This window comes from Notolepis coatsorum, assembly GCF_963971535.1.
Source record: "Notolepis coatsorum genome assembly, chromosome: 20".
NCBI classification, from domain to species: domain Eukaryota; kingdom Metazoa; phylum Chordata; class Actinopteri; order Aulopiformes; family Paralepididae; genus Notolepis; species Notolepis coatsorum.
Window position 1 is genome coordinate 19,719,513 of NC_140184.1, and position 15,181 is coordinate 19,734,693.

A 15,181-nucleotide genomic window follows, 5' to 3' on the forward strand; every position below is an offset into this window, starting at 1 on the left:
CAGAAGGTTAACCCTTTCACTACCACACTACAGAAGGTTAACCTTTCACTACCACACTACAGAAGGTTAACCCTTTCACTACTACACTACAGAAGGTTAACGCTTTCCCTACCACACTACAGAAGGTTAACCTTTCACTACCACACTACAGAAGGTTAACCTTTCACTACCACACTACAGAAGGTTAACCTTTCACTACCACACTACAGAAGGTTAACCTTTCACTACCACACTACAGAAGGTTAAGCTTAGAGTGTGGTAGTGAAAGGGTTAATCACTGATACACCATTCGATTCGATTTTTTTGCACGTATACAGTTGAATGAACAAGAATAATAAAATAATATACATTATAAAATACAATATAAAAAAAGAAAGACAAGAGTAGAGAGTACCCTGGATCCTTCTTCTTTGGAACTCCCAGTTTTGTGTTTACAATCAAGGATCTTTCTTTTTTTTGGCATATTACTTCCTCATGAAAACGAAGTCTTCTCAATTTAGGATTAAGATTAAGATTGCAATATAGGCCAGAATTGATCTATCATTCCCACCATTGATATTGATATGTTCCCACCATTCCAGCTGGCATTTTGACTTGATGAAGATACAATATAAAGTCGGCTTGTAAAATGTATCGGTATGTATCGCCCCTCAACAATTCATGTTCTTTTGTCGTCCTAAAGAAGAGAAATGAGGTATCTAATGTTCTAAACAAGCTTAATGTCCACTCACTTGTGTCAATGAAGACAGCATCCACGTAGACTTTGGTACAGAGGGACCCTAGGATGAAGCCACAGGCCGGGCCAAATACTATACTTGAAAATAATATACCTGAAAGAGGAAGAAAGAAGAGAAAACAATGGTCAGTTATTTTCAAAGCATCCACGTTTTCTATCCACGCCAACATTATGGGAATGCATTTTCCCGGCAGATACAGATCAGCTGGCCTAGCTGTTTCAGCCGGAGTTTTAAGCTAGCCTAGCTGATCCCCCCTTGAATGGCCCTTCAAAGGTTTCTCTCCTCCACATTGCCTGTGGTGCATTTTTTCCTATTGCTAGGTTATAGTGAGTTTTTCCTTACCTTCGCGTGAGCTATGTCTGGGAGTGTTGCATTTATTTTGCATTTATTTAAAATGTTTTGGACTTCATGGTGTTTTGTTCTTGACCTATTGTGATGTTTTTTCTTGACTTGTTTAAAGAAGACGTGTCCGGCCCATGGGGACATTAACGTGTGTTGTCGGGCCTTACAAATACATTTGATTTGATTTGATCCCTATCTGCTTCCGTTCATTTGCGCTAATCTAGGCTAGCGTGCAGCCGGATCGTTTTCTACTGAACGCACAGAGAGGAAACTGGTATCTACTTCTCGTATGACTCTGGAGAAGACGGTGAGCGCATTTCCCATAATGTCGGTGTGTTCCTTTAAAGCCATTTTCTCATGATATACGATAGTACTTACAGACCCATGCAGCCTTTTTGACATGTGGGTTCCAAGTCATTCTTGCCTTGATACAAAAATCAATGCCTTTCTTTTTTCCACAATCTTTCACCGTTACTGGAAAAAACTTCACCACTGAGATTGGCTTCCATTGTATCTGAAAATGTGTCCTAGCCATATTTTCAGAAGATTCGCCTAAAAATACATACCTACGTAAATGGAAGATTGCTCCACTTCTACAAGTCCATTTGCATGTTCTTGGTATTTAGGGACATCTATGGATCTCAGGGAATATCAGAAATATTGTGGCTGTTACTAGGCTCAAGTAAATTGTAATGAACCAAAGGAGAATATACATTTTTATTTTTTACCAGACATGATACATTGCCACTGAGCTCATTCAGCACCTTCTTGAGATCACGTGTACAAAATATTTAAGCAAATGAATAAAGGGCAGATGATTTACAGGAGGTTTTGTAGATACAGTACTGCATTCTGCCATCCGGACACATGCAATTTGAAATATAATTATAGAATATAGAATATCAGGCCTATAAATGACCTTATGCCAAGTCACACATCTATGGATCGGGGCAAATCTCCCCTTTCCAATGGCAGAGTTCAATCTGGATTTAGTACCACCAGGCGCCCCTAACAGGGCAGCAAAAACCGTGAATGAAATCTACTGTAAGTACAGTTACTTTTTTACAATGTAAATTGCTCCGCCATTTTTCATCAGATTGCAACAATTTGTTTTGCTAGACGTTCTATTTTATGGCAATAACGTTCAGGTTTGTTCCACCCGTGAGATATGATCCCGAAAATAACGAGAAGGTTCACGCTAGAAGTCAGATGATTGACAGGGGCTGGCGTGAGCTGGGAAGTGTAGTTTTTTTTTAATTCGAAAGCCCATCGAAAGCCCTGGGTCTCTTCTCTCAAAAGACTACAATGAAGTTGGTTGTGCCAAGTCCTTGCGTCAATATGTGCCTTTTTCCAACTCGATGCGCTGAGCTTTCTATAAACTCATATTTCACTAATAACACTTAAAATCTTTGGTAAACAAACGTAGTGCTGAAAATATACACGTTGACTGCTGTTTTGACGCAACATTAATTAATACTTTCTGTATTGATGGATTTATGGCGTGATATCAATCTCGTACTGGTACCGGACCGCTCAAGCTTAAGAGGTTAAATACCACATAAATGGAAGAAACTCACCACATTTGACTAATATATGCCCTGTTAACATTCTGATAATTTTTGCCATTGTGATATAATACAATATCTGAGGAAGAATTCCTCTTCCTTTTTAGATGCCATACAATAGAGCAAGGCATTTTCTTTGAACTTATTTTACTCAGAAGCATGGCATTTTAGTCAAATGTATGGTATTTCAGTCAGATGTTAGCATGCCATTTTATGTGATGACTTTCATGTATTTATGTGGTGTTTAAGACACATTTCCAGATACAATATGGCAGTGGTGAATAATAATAAAAAATAAATAAAAAAACATTTCAGTAATGGAAAAATATGATAAAAAAAAAGAAAGGCACCATGGTAAATTATTTATACAATGGCCGGCCGGTACCATCAACTGAAATTACCATCAATCTACCACCATACTTTAGGGAATGATATGTATAATTCCCAGTCTATTGTGTGTCTTGCTGTCTGTAAGCACTGTACATATATGTGAGTTTCTTGTGTGTTATACTGTGTACCGACTGTAACTCTGACACAGAGACAACAGACAAGCCTAGTGATTCAGTTTTAGAGCAGATAACAATTCAGTGGTAGCAGTTCTTCCACGAGGGGGCAGCATTGTAGTGCCTTCTTTCACAATGATTGTGCTGTTTTGAAAAGGCAGTGGACACTAGCTTGCTATCAACACTGTTGAAATCCACGGTGCATTATTGAACAAACTGTAGCCTGGACTGGGCTAAGGAACACCGGGTAGGCATAGATGTTGAATTAGGGGCTTTTATTTTTATCAGATTCAGAATGATTGATTCATTAACCATTAGGGGCTGTATGCAGACAACACATGCAGATCTTAGATGGCATTGAACCATGCATTTAAGGCCATGTTATCTAATCTATAAGGAGTATAAATAATCAGGAAATGGGCTCTGATGCAAATGTAATCAGAGAAGAGGGTGACATCGTAGCTAAAGCTAAGCTATTGTTGTATGCTAAGCTAGCTATTCAGTCTAGAGGCTGACAGGCGTCTCTGGCCGAGAGGTTTCCAACCAGCAGCAGCAGGCTGAATAGATGGGGGTCTTCTTATTAAATCAGCAAGCTGGTGCATGGCGCGTGTGGCGCATGTATACCTGTATGTCACTGAAACTAGGTTAGCCATACTGAGGGGAGGAAGACTGCTAGCAGAGGGCTATCCACCTCAATCTGGTTGGCTTCTCCTCATTATGGCTCCTCATAATAACATAATAGAATCCATCGCCAAGGAGAGGCTGTCAACCTATGTGTAGTGTACAAACTAATCTCATATAGGCTAGCCTACAGTCCCTATCTTGAGAGAGAGAGATAAAGAAAACACTTTATAATAGATTTAATAGCCAGCGCAGTTCAGCAGATTAATTAGCTACAAGGCATAGGCCTAATCAAGTGTCATGTATTCTAATGATATTCTAGAAGACAGATCAATATTGCTTTGCATAACATATAATCACCTCCTTTACACTTTAAGAAATTAGTAATATTAGCTACTGTGTTTATAGTCCTGAGAGACTATAATCTCTCATAGCATTATAAAGTATAATGTCATCATTTGCAGAGTTGTGCAGGAAGGTTACTACACCTGCAGATGCAAAGCACTGGTGAGGGGCATTGCAACCATTCCCGTGGTCGGTCTGTCTGTCTGTTTGTCTGTCTGTCTGCACCAGCCATAAGTCCTACAGTTATGATCCGATTTGAGACTTTTCACATGGGCACCTAATGGCTCAAATATTTTTCAAATCAGTCAATGACAAGTCATTTATTTAAATTAGTTTCCATCATTGCCAATTAAAATCAATAATGAGGGTAAACATAAATGCAAGAGAGCACTACTACACAAAACTTCACCTAAACGCCTGTAATCAGCTCTCTGGCAACACATGCATGCCTGAGTCAGCCTCGTATTGTAGGTGAAATACTGTACCTATGCAAAAATCTTTCCCCCAGCTAATCTCTTAGTTAAATCAATATTGTGCTGTCACAACAGTTTTGTGTTTGTAGGACAAGTATTTAATTAAATCTAGTGATCTATGCACAAAATTTATTACTTTCCCCAGCAAATCTCTTAGTTTGTGTTAGCTAGGCAACGTTGTGTGTAAAGGGGAACTATGCCCCTTTTAAAAAATTCATAGATGTTATTCCTATGGTCTAAGAAAGTAAAAAAGATCTCTTCCATATCCAAAAACTAGAGTGCTAAAACACAAAGTGATGTCATCAAGTATAAAGTCTGGAAATGCTCCATAGACAATGAATTGGGAAAGATGTTATAGGTCACATTGAGAGAATGTTCTGAGTATAGGGCTACATGTTCCGTTTCAGAACTGAGACCACTACAATAGAATGAAGTCCACAAAATCAGTCTTCCATTCATTGTCCAAATTAATTCCCAATCAGGTCTCTGACATCAAGGCCACCTAATAATCCCTTCCCCTTAATTTGCTGATATCAATCCCTAACTGAGCCGTTCAGCCATTGTGTGGTGTGATGTGTGCCTGGTGCCAGTGTATGGCAGCCAGCCATTGAGCATGCGTAGCCCAAGGTTGGGTGCTACCAGTGGTGGTGAAGGAGGCCATTTCCACCCTACATTGTGGGGAGCGCTTTGAGTGTCTAGAAAAGCGCTATACTGTATAAATGTAATGAATTATTATTATTATTATTATTATTATTATTATTATTATTATTATTATTATTATTATTATTATTATTATTATTATTATTATTATTATTATTATTATTATTATTATTATTATTATTATTATTATTATTATTATTATTATTATTATTGTCTATGGACCAGCTCCAGACTTTATACGTGATGACATCCAAAGTTTGATTCCTACTTCTCTGGTTTCTGGCTTTGGGAGAGAGTAGCTCATGTTCACACATATTGATTGAACTTTCCTTGGCCTAGAGAAGGAGAGAATCCAAACCAGGAGATTTATTTTATTATTATTTTTAACTTTCTTCATAAGTGAAATACAAATACTTTTAAGAGACTGTAGACGTAGAATTGGATGTGGTTCCAAAGTTGAGGTAAATTCTAGTGAGGTGTCTTGTTCCATGGCAGGAATGAAATATGTAAGGGATAATTGTATAGCTACGACCTCTTTGTCGCAAAATAATTGACCGACACAGAGTTTAAAATACCGAGGCGCAGACGAGACGAGATCAAATGCAGACGCAGTTCTGTTCTGGCTCCGCTGTCATCGTCACACACACTCCGCTGTCAGTGCAGCCAGCAGGTGTGTCTGATTGGCTGCACTGATGCAGTGTGTCAGTGGCCTTGATTGCGAACAGCTGCGCACAGCGGTCATTATTGTTCCACAGAGGTCCGTTATCGAGTAATATCGGACCTCTGACGAGCGCTATTGACCAATCACAAGCAAGCATTTCGGCGAATGTGAAAACGCCATGTAATAAAGCCCTATAACACATTTTAACAAAAGGTATATAGCCGATGTTACCCAGATGGGTGAGCTCTGAGTGCCCTTCTAGTTTGCTATTGTTACCTCCTCTTGCATGGGGGGTGGGGGTGGGTAGGGTGACCCAATCCATACGATCTAATTGCAGGACAGCATGCCGATTTTATGGGACATTTGGGACACAGGAAAGTAAAAATAATGTTTACATAATATACTGTATAAAGCACTTGATCTAAATAGAACCATTTAGATTAGCTCATTTATTAAAGCATATAGTAGGCTAAAGGTGACTGCGGGCCGCAATAGAAATGCAGGTGACTGAAGGGGCCCAGTAGGCAAGATCTAGGGTGGTCACGGTGGTGATACCAGTGTTACACTGTGTTAAGACATCCACCACATTACTTGCCCACCAGTGTTTTTTTATTTAGTTTTTTTTTATAGATATAAAACCCATTAAGTAAATTTTCGCATTTCAGTGCCCCCCCCATTCATCAAATAAAAAACAAATGTGTAAAATACTAAGTGTGTTATCAATACTCAAGATATGTATCATGAGATTTAATTAACTATGATCATAGGGCGATATACATGTAGGTCAAATTACCGAGGAGCAGAAATAATAATAATAATCAATTCAATTTGTACCGCACTTTATATTTGTGAAAATCTCAAAGTGCTACAGGAGATAAAGATAAAAAGTTAAATGAATAAAACAATTAAAATGAATAAAACAACCAATGAAATGGAAGAACATAAAAAATTGAATAAAATCAAATAAAATAATAATAAAAATGAATAGAAGTAAAAATTTAAGTAAAAGAAAAATTCAGGCAAAAGCCTTGTTAAAAAGAAATGTTTTTAGGCCCCTTTTAAAAGCCTCGACGGACTGTGGTGCTCTCAGGTGGATCGGGAGAGCATTCCACAGTCTGGGTGCGGCAGAGCAGAAGGGGCCTAAAAACATTTCTTTTTGGTGTGTAGCTTAGTCCTGGGGGCTTTGAGGAGGTAGGCTGTGCCGGAGCGGAGGGAGTGTGAGGAGGACTGGGGGGTGAGGAGTTCCTTGAGAAATACAGAAACACTGTATAACAGAATATACATATGTCTTCATAGTTGTTACTGGGCGCCTAAACGTTAGCCTAACATATAAGACACAATCTGTCATGCACTTGTCCTAATAAACTAACCTACACTGTAACACGCAACACTTTGATGAACATTGTTACTCAGCTGATAGAGTTGTACCCTTCCTGATGACTTGTCGTACAGAACTTGTAAGTCGCTTTGGATACAAGCGTCAGCTAAATGACTAAATGTAAATGTAAATGTAGGCCTTTTGATTAATTAATATTTCGCTCTTTGCGAGATCCATGCTGTATCAATTTCTATGTAACACAGGGCTGTAGTCCACTGTACTCAAACTGCAGATGACAACACAACTCAGTAGCCACCAGTGTGTCTCTCTGTCCCAGCGAGACAAGGCACTGGCAGGTAGACACTGGTGTATAGTCTAGGTCTAGGCTACTTGTGGGGCATCGGTGCATGGCTGGTTATTAATAACCAGACAAAACAATTTATATATTTAACATTTTATATAAAAGTTTATTGAAATGCAGGAAATTCTGGTAAATGGACTGCATTTATATAGCGCTTTTATCCAAAGCACTTTACACTTTGCCTCACATTCACCCATTCACTCACACATTCACACACCGATGGCAAAGGTGCCAACCTGCTCATCGGGAGCAGTTAGGGGGTTAAGGACACTTTGGCACCCTGCCGGGAAGAGTGGGGAATGGAACCGGGAATGACCGCTCTGCCTCCTGACACGGGACAAAGAGCTAAAATGTGAGACTGTCCTGCACAAATGGGTCACCCTAGGTGGGGGAGAGGCATACCAATATGTGAGTTGGATTCAAGTCCAAGATATGTGATGCTGCTAAGCCAGTCACGAAGCACCATGACGCAGAATATTGTTATTAATATATTTAATTCAATTACATTTAATTAGTATTATTAAATAATAAATATCCTAACTATTTAAATTTCAGTGACATCAGTGTCATCGACATCAACCATCTATGCATGTCAGGGAGAGACCCACAGATGAGACCCAAGATGTAACTCAAAAAGCCTTGCTAAGTATATCTCAGCCACTCCAGTGCATCACCTCTCAGCTCAGCTGTCCTCAGCTCTCTCCATATCTGACCCCTCTGTCACCCAAACACATTATGGGGCCTTTGAACAAAGCCACTGATGCATGCAAGGCCAATGTCAGGGGACAGTGTCAGTCTTTTGACATGGTGTACACCCACTGGCATGTGCCACACACACACACACTCACACACACACACACACACACACACACACACACACACACACACACACACACACACACACACACACACACACACACACACACACACACACACACACACACACACACACACACACACACACACACACACACACACACACACACACACACACACACACACACACACACACACACACACACACACACACACACACACATGGAGCAGGGCAGTGGTACCCACTGATACTGGGGCAAAGACTCAGCCATGAGACTAAAGGAAGAAATAGTCTCTTTGTCACTTTGTGTATGATTGACCTATAGAGTTATGGTTTGTGTATGATTGACCTTTAGAGTTATGGTCTGTGTATGATTGACCTTTAGAGTTATGGTCTGTGTATGATTGACCTATAGAGTTATGGTTTGTGTATGATTGACCTTTAGAATGATGGTATGGTTTGTGTATGATTGACCTATAGAATGATGGTTTGTGTATGATTGACCTATAGAGTTATGGTTTGTGTATGATTGACCTATAGAGTTATGGTTTGTGTATGATTGACCTATAGAGTTATGGTTTGTGTATGATTGACCTTTAGAATGATGGTATGGTTTGTGTATGATTGACCTATAGAATGATGGTTTGTGTATGATTGACCTATAGAGTTATGGTTTGTGTATGATTGACCTTTAGAATGATGGTATGGTTTGTGTATGATTGACCTATAGAATGATGGTTTGTGTATGATTGACCTATAGAGTTATGATTTGTGTATGATTGACCTTTAGAGTTATGGTTTGTGTATGATTGACCTATAGAATGATGGTATGGTTTGTGTATGATTGACCTATATAATGATGGTTTGTGTATGATTGACCTATAGAGTTATGATTTGTGTATGATTGACTTATAGTTATGGTTTAAACTTTGTGTATGATTGACCTATAGAGTTATGGTGTGTGTATGGTTGACCTATAGAGTTATGAATATAGAACTGTCCCATAATTAAAAACGGTTACATTCTGTGTTGAATCAATACATTTGTACCTTTCTAATATGGTAATACAAGTGAGAATAACACAGTTATGACTACATTATTTTTTGTTTTTGTGTGTGTGTGTGTGTGTGTGTGTGTGTGTGTGTGTGTGTGTGTGTGTGTATGCCTACCAACTGTTCGCCTGTTTTATTGCAACACTACTATCACCGACATCTGAGAAGGGAGATCCCCCCTTGAATGGCCCTTCTAAGGTTTCTCTTCTCCACATTGCCTGTGGTGCATTTCTTCCTATTGCTAGGTTTTAGTGAGTTTTTCCTTACCTTCGCGTGGGGTATGTCTGGGAGTGTTGCATTTATTTATTTTGCATTTATTTTACATTTTTTGGACTTTATGGTGTTCTTGTTTTGTTCTTGACTTATTGTGATGTTTCTTCTTGACTTGTTTAAAGAAGACGTGTCCGGCCCATGGGGACATTAACGTGTGTCGTCGGGCCTTACAAATACATTTGATTTGATTTGAAATTTGATTTGATTTGTGTGTGTGTGTGTGTGTGTGTGTGTGTGTGTGTGTGCATGCATGCGTGTGCGTGTGTGTGTGTGTGTGTGTGTGTGTGTGTGTGTGTGTGTGTGTGTGTGTGTGTGTGCAAGCAGTGGTATGCGATCATGGGATGCCTTAATTTATTCTGTTATTGTGTTATTATGGTAACACATCAATGGGACCATGCTGGAAATGTTTGGATTAGATACAATTTTATTAGATTAGATTAGATTAAAATTAATTGTCATTATACAGCACAAGTACAGTACAACAGAAATAAGCTTGGTATCCAACCAGAGTGCAAATGTAATAGTAAAATGCAGTAGCAATATCATATACAATATACAGGTGATTAAACTGGATATAAAAGATATTTTCAAAGAAAATATTTTCCAGATTCAAAGAAACAACTGCGATGGGAAGGTGCCCACTTGATAACCCCACAAGGACGAGGCTTGAAGAGGTGCTTGTTGGGGTGGTGGGACCCCGCGTTGACAAGTACTCCTTGAGAACAAGCAACCTATTGTCCGTACAACTCTCAAAAGCAAGTGCATCTCAGTTTGTGGGGTATCCATTTGGAATGGCCTTGATGTAGCAATAAAAACAAGTAATACTATTGAAATGTTTAAAGGGATGCTCGATATTGGCTTTTTTACCGATATCGATATACCGATATTGTCCAACTCTTAATTTCCGATACCGATATCAACCGATATCAACCGATACCGATATATGCAGGGTTTCCCCCCCAAAAAACGGAATAATTTCAGGTAATTAACATTACATATCTCTTGTTGTGGAATTAACACAACATTATGCATACTTTTGACAATAAATAAAATCAGAATTTGTTCTTACTTGCTTGCCTGGGTAAATAAAGGTTATAGAAATGTAAAAAAATATATATATATATTTTTTTGAAAACCGATACCGATATTTTCCGATATCACATTTTAATGCCGATATCGGCCGATAATATCGGACATCCCAGTTAGAGGAGCTTGAAAATAACGTGAACTAGTATTTTTGTAATTATTTATTTATCTTTTGCTGTAGTGGATAGGTAATGGTATATTCTTTTTTGATATTGATAGATAACTTATTGCATATTAATATGATATTGTAAGGCAGGGGCAGGACCAGATAAGCTTTGCTTCATTCCGTCCCTTCTCGAACAAAACCATTTGTCTTGAGCTATGCTGATTATTGCTTCCATGTCTAGGAAGATATATTTAATTTTTTTTTTCTTTTTTTTCTTTTTTTTTTGTTATTTTTTGTTATTACAAATTTGTGTGTTTGTTTTGTTATGGTTGAAATGTTTCGAGATAAATAAAGATCAAATCAAATCAAAGAAGTCAATCAAGTCGGTCAGGTGCAGAAGTGCAGCAGCAGGTAACCAACCAAAGTCATATCATATCATAAAGTCTGCACGGAGATCAGAACCCAGCACAGGGTTTGGAGAGATGCTGGTTCCTCAAGGATGGTATGGTGGAGTTGTTGATGGTGAGAGTGTGGATGGCAATGTACTGCAGTGTTGGGTCTGCTGAGAGTGGGTATAGAGAGGCATGGTTTAAAGGGGACGTGCATTGCTATTCCTTGCACTATTTGGGCAACTTTACACAATTCCTGTGAGTCTATTGAACACATCTGTAAGGTTTAAAAAAAAATATTAATTGTTTTATATTTCTAATCAAGTACACACAGACCAGGCTGCAGAAACAAATTAGTGGGGGGGCATAAAATGTTCTCGGGGGGGCACAATGGTTTTTCAACACAGGTTCCCTTTTATACGTTTCAGCTGGGACAACGGCGCTGTGGCTTGCTTGGCGTTGCCCACGGTGCTGAACTAAACAGCAGAGAGGCAATTGAAAAATCAAATTTCTCTATCTTAAGAACATTCACTTATACAAAAACAGACTGAACGGATATATATAACAGACCTGCTGGGGCAGCGGACTGAGAGCAGGGGACACAGACAGGCTGGATAAGATGGTCAGGAAGGCCAATAGCGTGGTTAGGGTGTAGCTGGACGCCCTAGCGAGGGTGGCGAAGAGGAGGAGCCTTGCTAAGCTCCAGGCCATCAGGGAAAACCCCTCCCACCCACTATACACAGACTTGGCTGACAGGAGGAGCATGTATTGTTATAGGCTCACACTACCTAAATGCAGCACTGAACGGCACAGGAAGTCCTTCATTCCGACAGCCATCAGACTATACAATGCATCACTGTGCCTCACTGCATCACTGAGCAAAGAGTGACAGTTACCATCTTCCTGGACTCTTACTTTTTAAACAGCACTGTGCAATATTACACCTACTGTAGACTTCAGTATATTTTTACTGTATTTATTTACTGTATCTTTTATTCTATTTTTATTCTATTTCATTTTATTCTATTCTTAGGCCATTTGTTTTGTTATTCTTATTCGTGACTTGTTCTCTCTAAATGTTTAATGTTGAGTGATTTGGAGTGTCAAATTTCCCTCAGGATAATACATTTCTATTCTATTCTATTCTATATCTTTGAAAAGTCTCAATTTATTCAACACTGACAAACTGAACTGAACTGACAAAAATAAAGTGCATAAAAAAGCAAACAAAATTCCTCCACAGGCTACTCACCATCATTAGTAGAGCGGCAAGCGGCGTTTGGGGACACAGTGAAATCTTCTTAAAACACTGCCCCTCCACTCATTCCTGAACTTTTTTGTTAAGTCCTTCTCAAATGCCAACTGAATTAAATTGGCCTTGCGTCGATGAAGCATACTAAGGCGATGTTCTGTAAAGATGTTCTTGAGGGTAGAAAACGAATTCTCACAGAGTGCCGTGCTAGCTTCAGTAGTGTTGTTGTTGACATCAGTGCCCACTAGGGCTAAGCATTTAGATAGTCTACTTTGATTGACAAAAAAAAAAAAAATCTCGGGGTGGGCTCAGTGGGCGGGCCAGGCCCCCCAATGCCCGCCCATGGCGCCGGGTCTGAGTACACAAAAGACACATTTTTCTCCCTTTGGATTTCAGGCTGTGTTGGCCTGGCTCCGCCCATAAGCACTTTGAGTGAAAGTCATCCACACAGTCTGCGACTGGCACACAGAGAGAGAGAGAGAGAGAGAGAGAGAGAGGGAGGGAGAGAGAGAGGGACACAGAGCATAAAGTTATCTCCACTGCTTCCCCGCACGGTCCAGGTTGTGTGTGTAAATGCGTGTGTGCCACTGCTTCCCCGCGCGGTCCAGGTTGTGTGTGTAAATGCGTGTGTGCCACTGCTTCCCCGCACGGTCCAGGTTGTGTCTGTAAATGCGTGTGTGCCACTGCTTCCCCGCGCGGTCCAGGTTATGTGTGTACGTGCGTGTGTGCCACTGCTTCCCCGCGTGCACGGTTTGTTTCCCCGACAGAAGCTCCTGTCTCTCTCTCCCTCTCTATCTCTCTCTCTCCCTCTCTCTCGCTGCTCGTTGTCTGCCTCGCTCTGTTTGAGGAAGTGAAGATATTTCCACTCGCTCTGCTGTCGCTGTCAACCTCCAACCACAGAGCCAATCAGATCACAATCAGCTCCACCAGCTCCTTGTTACGTCACCTTGCGAGTCAAATCAGAATTACCTAATTCAATGGAGGAGGAAATGGTCTCAACTGAATTAGAGAAATCCGCCAATATGGTAATTAATAGAGACACAGACCCATTGATACTAACCCCATATTGCTATAAAACAATGCTAAACACTGGAAAAAGCCATTTATAATGCACAGGACCTTTAAGGATATTGGAATGCACTGTTAATGGGGAATTCCACTCTGGATCTGGGTATACTTTGGGTGTACTTTGTATACTGCTTTACTACAGAGTAAAATGAGCTCACAGCCAGCTATGTAGCCTACATATCGCCAGACCAGAGAAATAGCCCTAAACTAGGGTGACCAAACGTCCGGGGGGGGGGGTTTATAAATTCATGGGAATGTCCGGGTTTCATTGTTTTTCAGTTTCAGCCCTTTGCGAGCATCTGAAGGCTCGGGACTGCATTTTTCGCCGAACATATAAATTACCGAATTAAAGCGCTATTTGTTGCTGTTCGAATGCCATCTGAATAGCCAAAATCCGTGCCTCGGTTCTCGAGTTACATGCCGATATGTCAGGCGCGCAACTTTTTACGCGGCACGCCAGATTATCACCCCGGACTCCCGAGGCTCCAGAAGTCAATCATCCGCCGATTGCTAAAATGATTGGTCAGCGTTGTAACTTGTAGCCAACAATGAGTGTATAGCTTTCCAGTGATATCCCACGTGGGGGTGTGCGAATCAGGGATCTAGGTGAAAATTGACAAGCGAAGACAGGATCAAGTGATAAAAATTCCGAATTAATTTACTTGGATGAGGAAATAGAGAGATGGAGACCTTTTTTCTTGGCACACGGTTTACCCGGATGTCTCTAGTCTATAAGACTAATTTCTGAATGGATTTTTATAACATTTGGATAAGACTTCAGGCTATGGATTTGCGGTGTTTTCCAGCTTATACAAAAAATATATATATATTATTTTGGAATATTGCAACTACTACACAAAAACGTGAGTACACAAGTTCAACTCATGTTCAGCCCTATGTTACTCATTAGCACTAAAAGTGATTTTTCTGTATTGTGTACGAAACTTTAGAATGTTATCTTTCAAAAGAGACCAGGCTTATGCATGTGCTATAAGCATAAAGTATAAAGATAAGCTTTGCAAAAAAAGTATGCAGTCCTCAAGTTCAAGTAAAAAAAGAAATGGCTGCTTTTCTGGGTGCATGTTAAGAGGTTAAAACAATAAAAGCATCTTTGAGTAAACTTTGAGTAGAAATTCAAGATTCAAGAGGTTTATTCATCACATACAGTACAGTACATACACAAGACATAGTGAAATGAAGGTGGCCATGCCCGCTTCGATTGTGCAAAGTATCATTAAGTATCTCGAGGCTGGGGCCAGCATGTCCTCTTTTTTGGAAATCAAAATATGGTCACCCTACCTAAACTACTGTGCATACTCAAGCTTCCGGCTTTACAAAGGACTAGGATGGCTGGATAGCTACATACGCTTTGTGTTAAACATACTGTTAGATCATATTCACTGTTTGCAAACCTTATGCAACACTAGTGACCGTAATGCCTGCTAGCTAACATTAGCTAACTGAAAAAGATGAAGATGCATGCTTTCCACTGTGTCTGTGTGTTGCTCAGCAACTATTCTGCTTTCTGCTAAATGTCTAAAGAACTACAATG

The 15,181-nt window shown here is 39.9% G+C and overlaps 1 protein-coding gene across 1 annotated transcript in view; it reads right to left on the reverse strand.

Annotated features, from left to right (window-relative positions):
- LOC311246988 (solute carrier organic anion transporter family member 3A1-like) overlaps nt 1-15,181 on the reverse strand; it is a gene marked incomplete at both ends in the record, with an annotated part of 99,304 nt that overhangs the window by 12,985 nt on the left and 71,138 nt on the right. Inside the window, one exon of the mRNA XM_084337263.1 lies at nt 732-830. Within this exon, the coding sequence (XP_084193389.1) occupies nt 732-830 (99 nt within the window). The remainder of the gene's footprint in view (nt 1-731; nt 831-15,181) is intronic.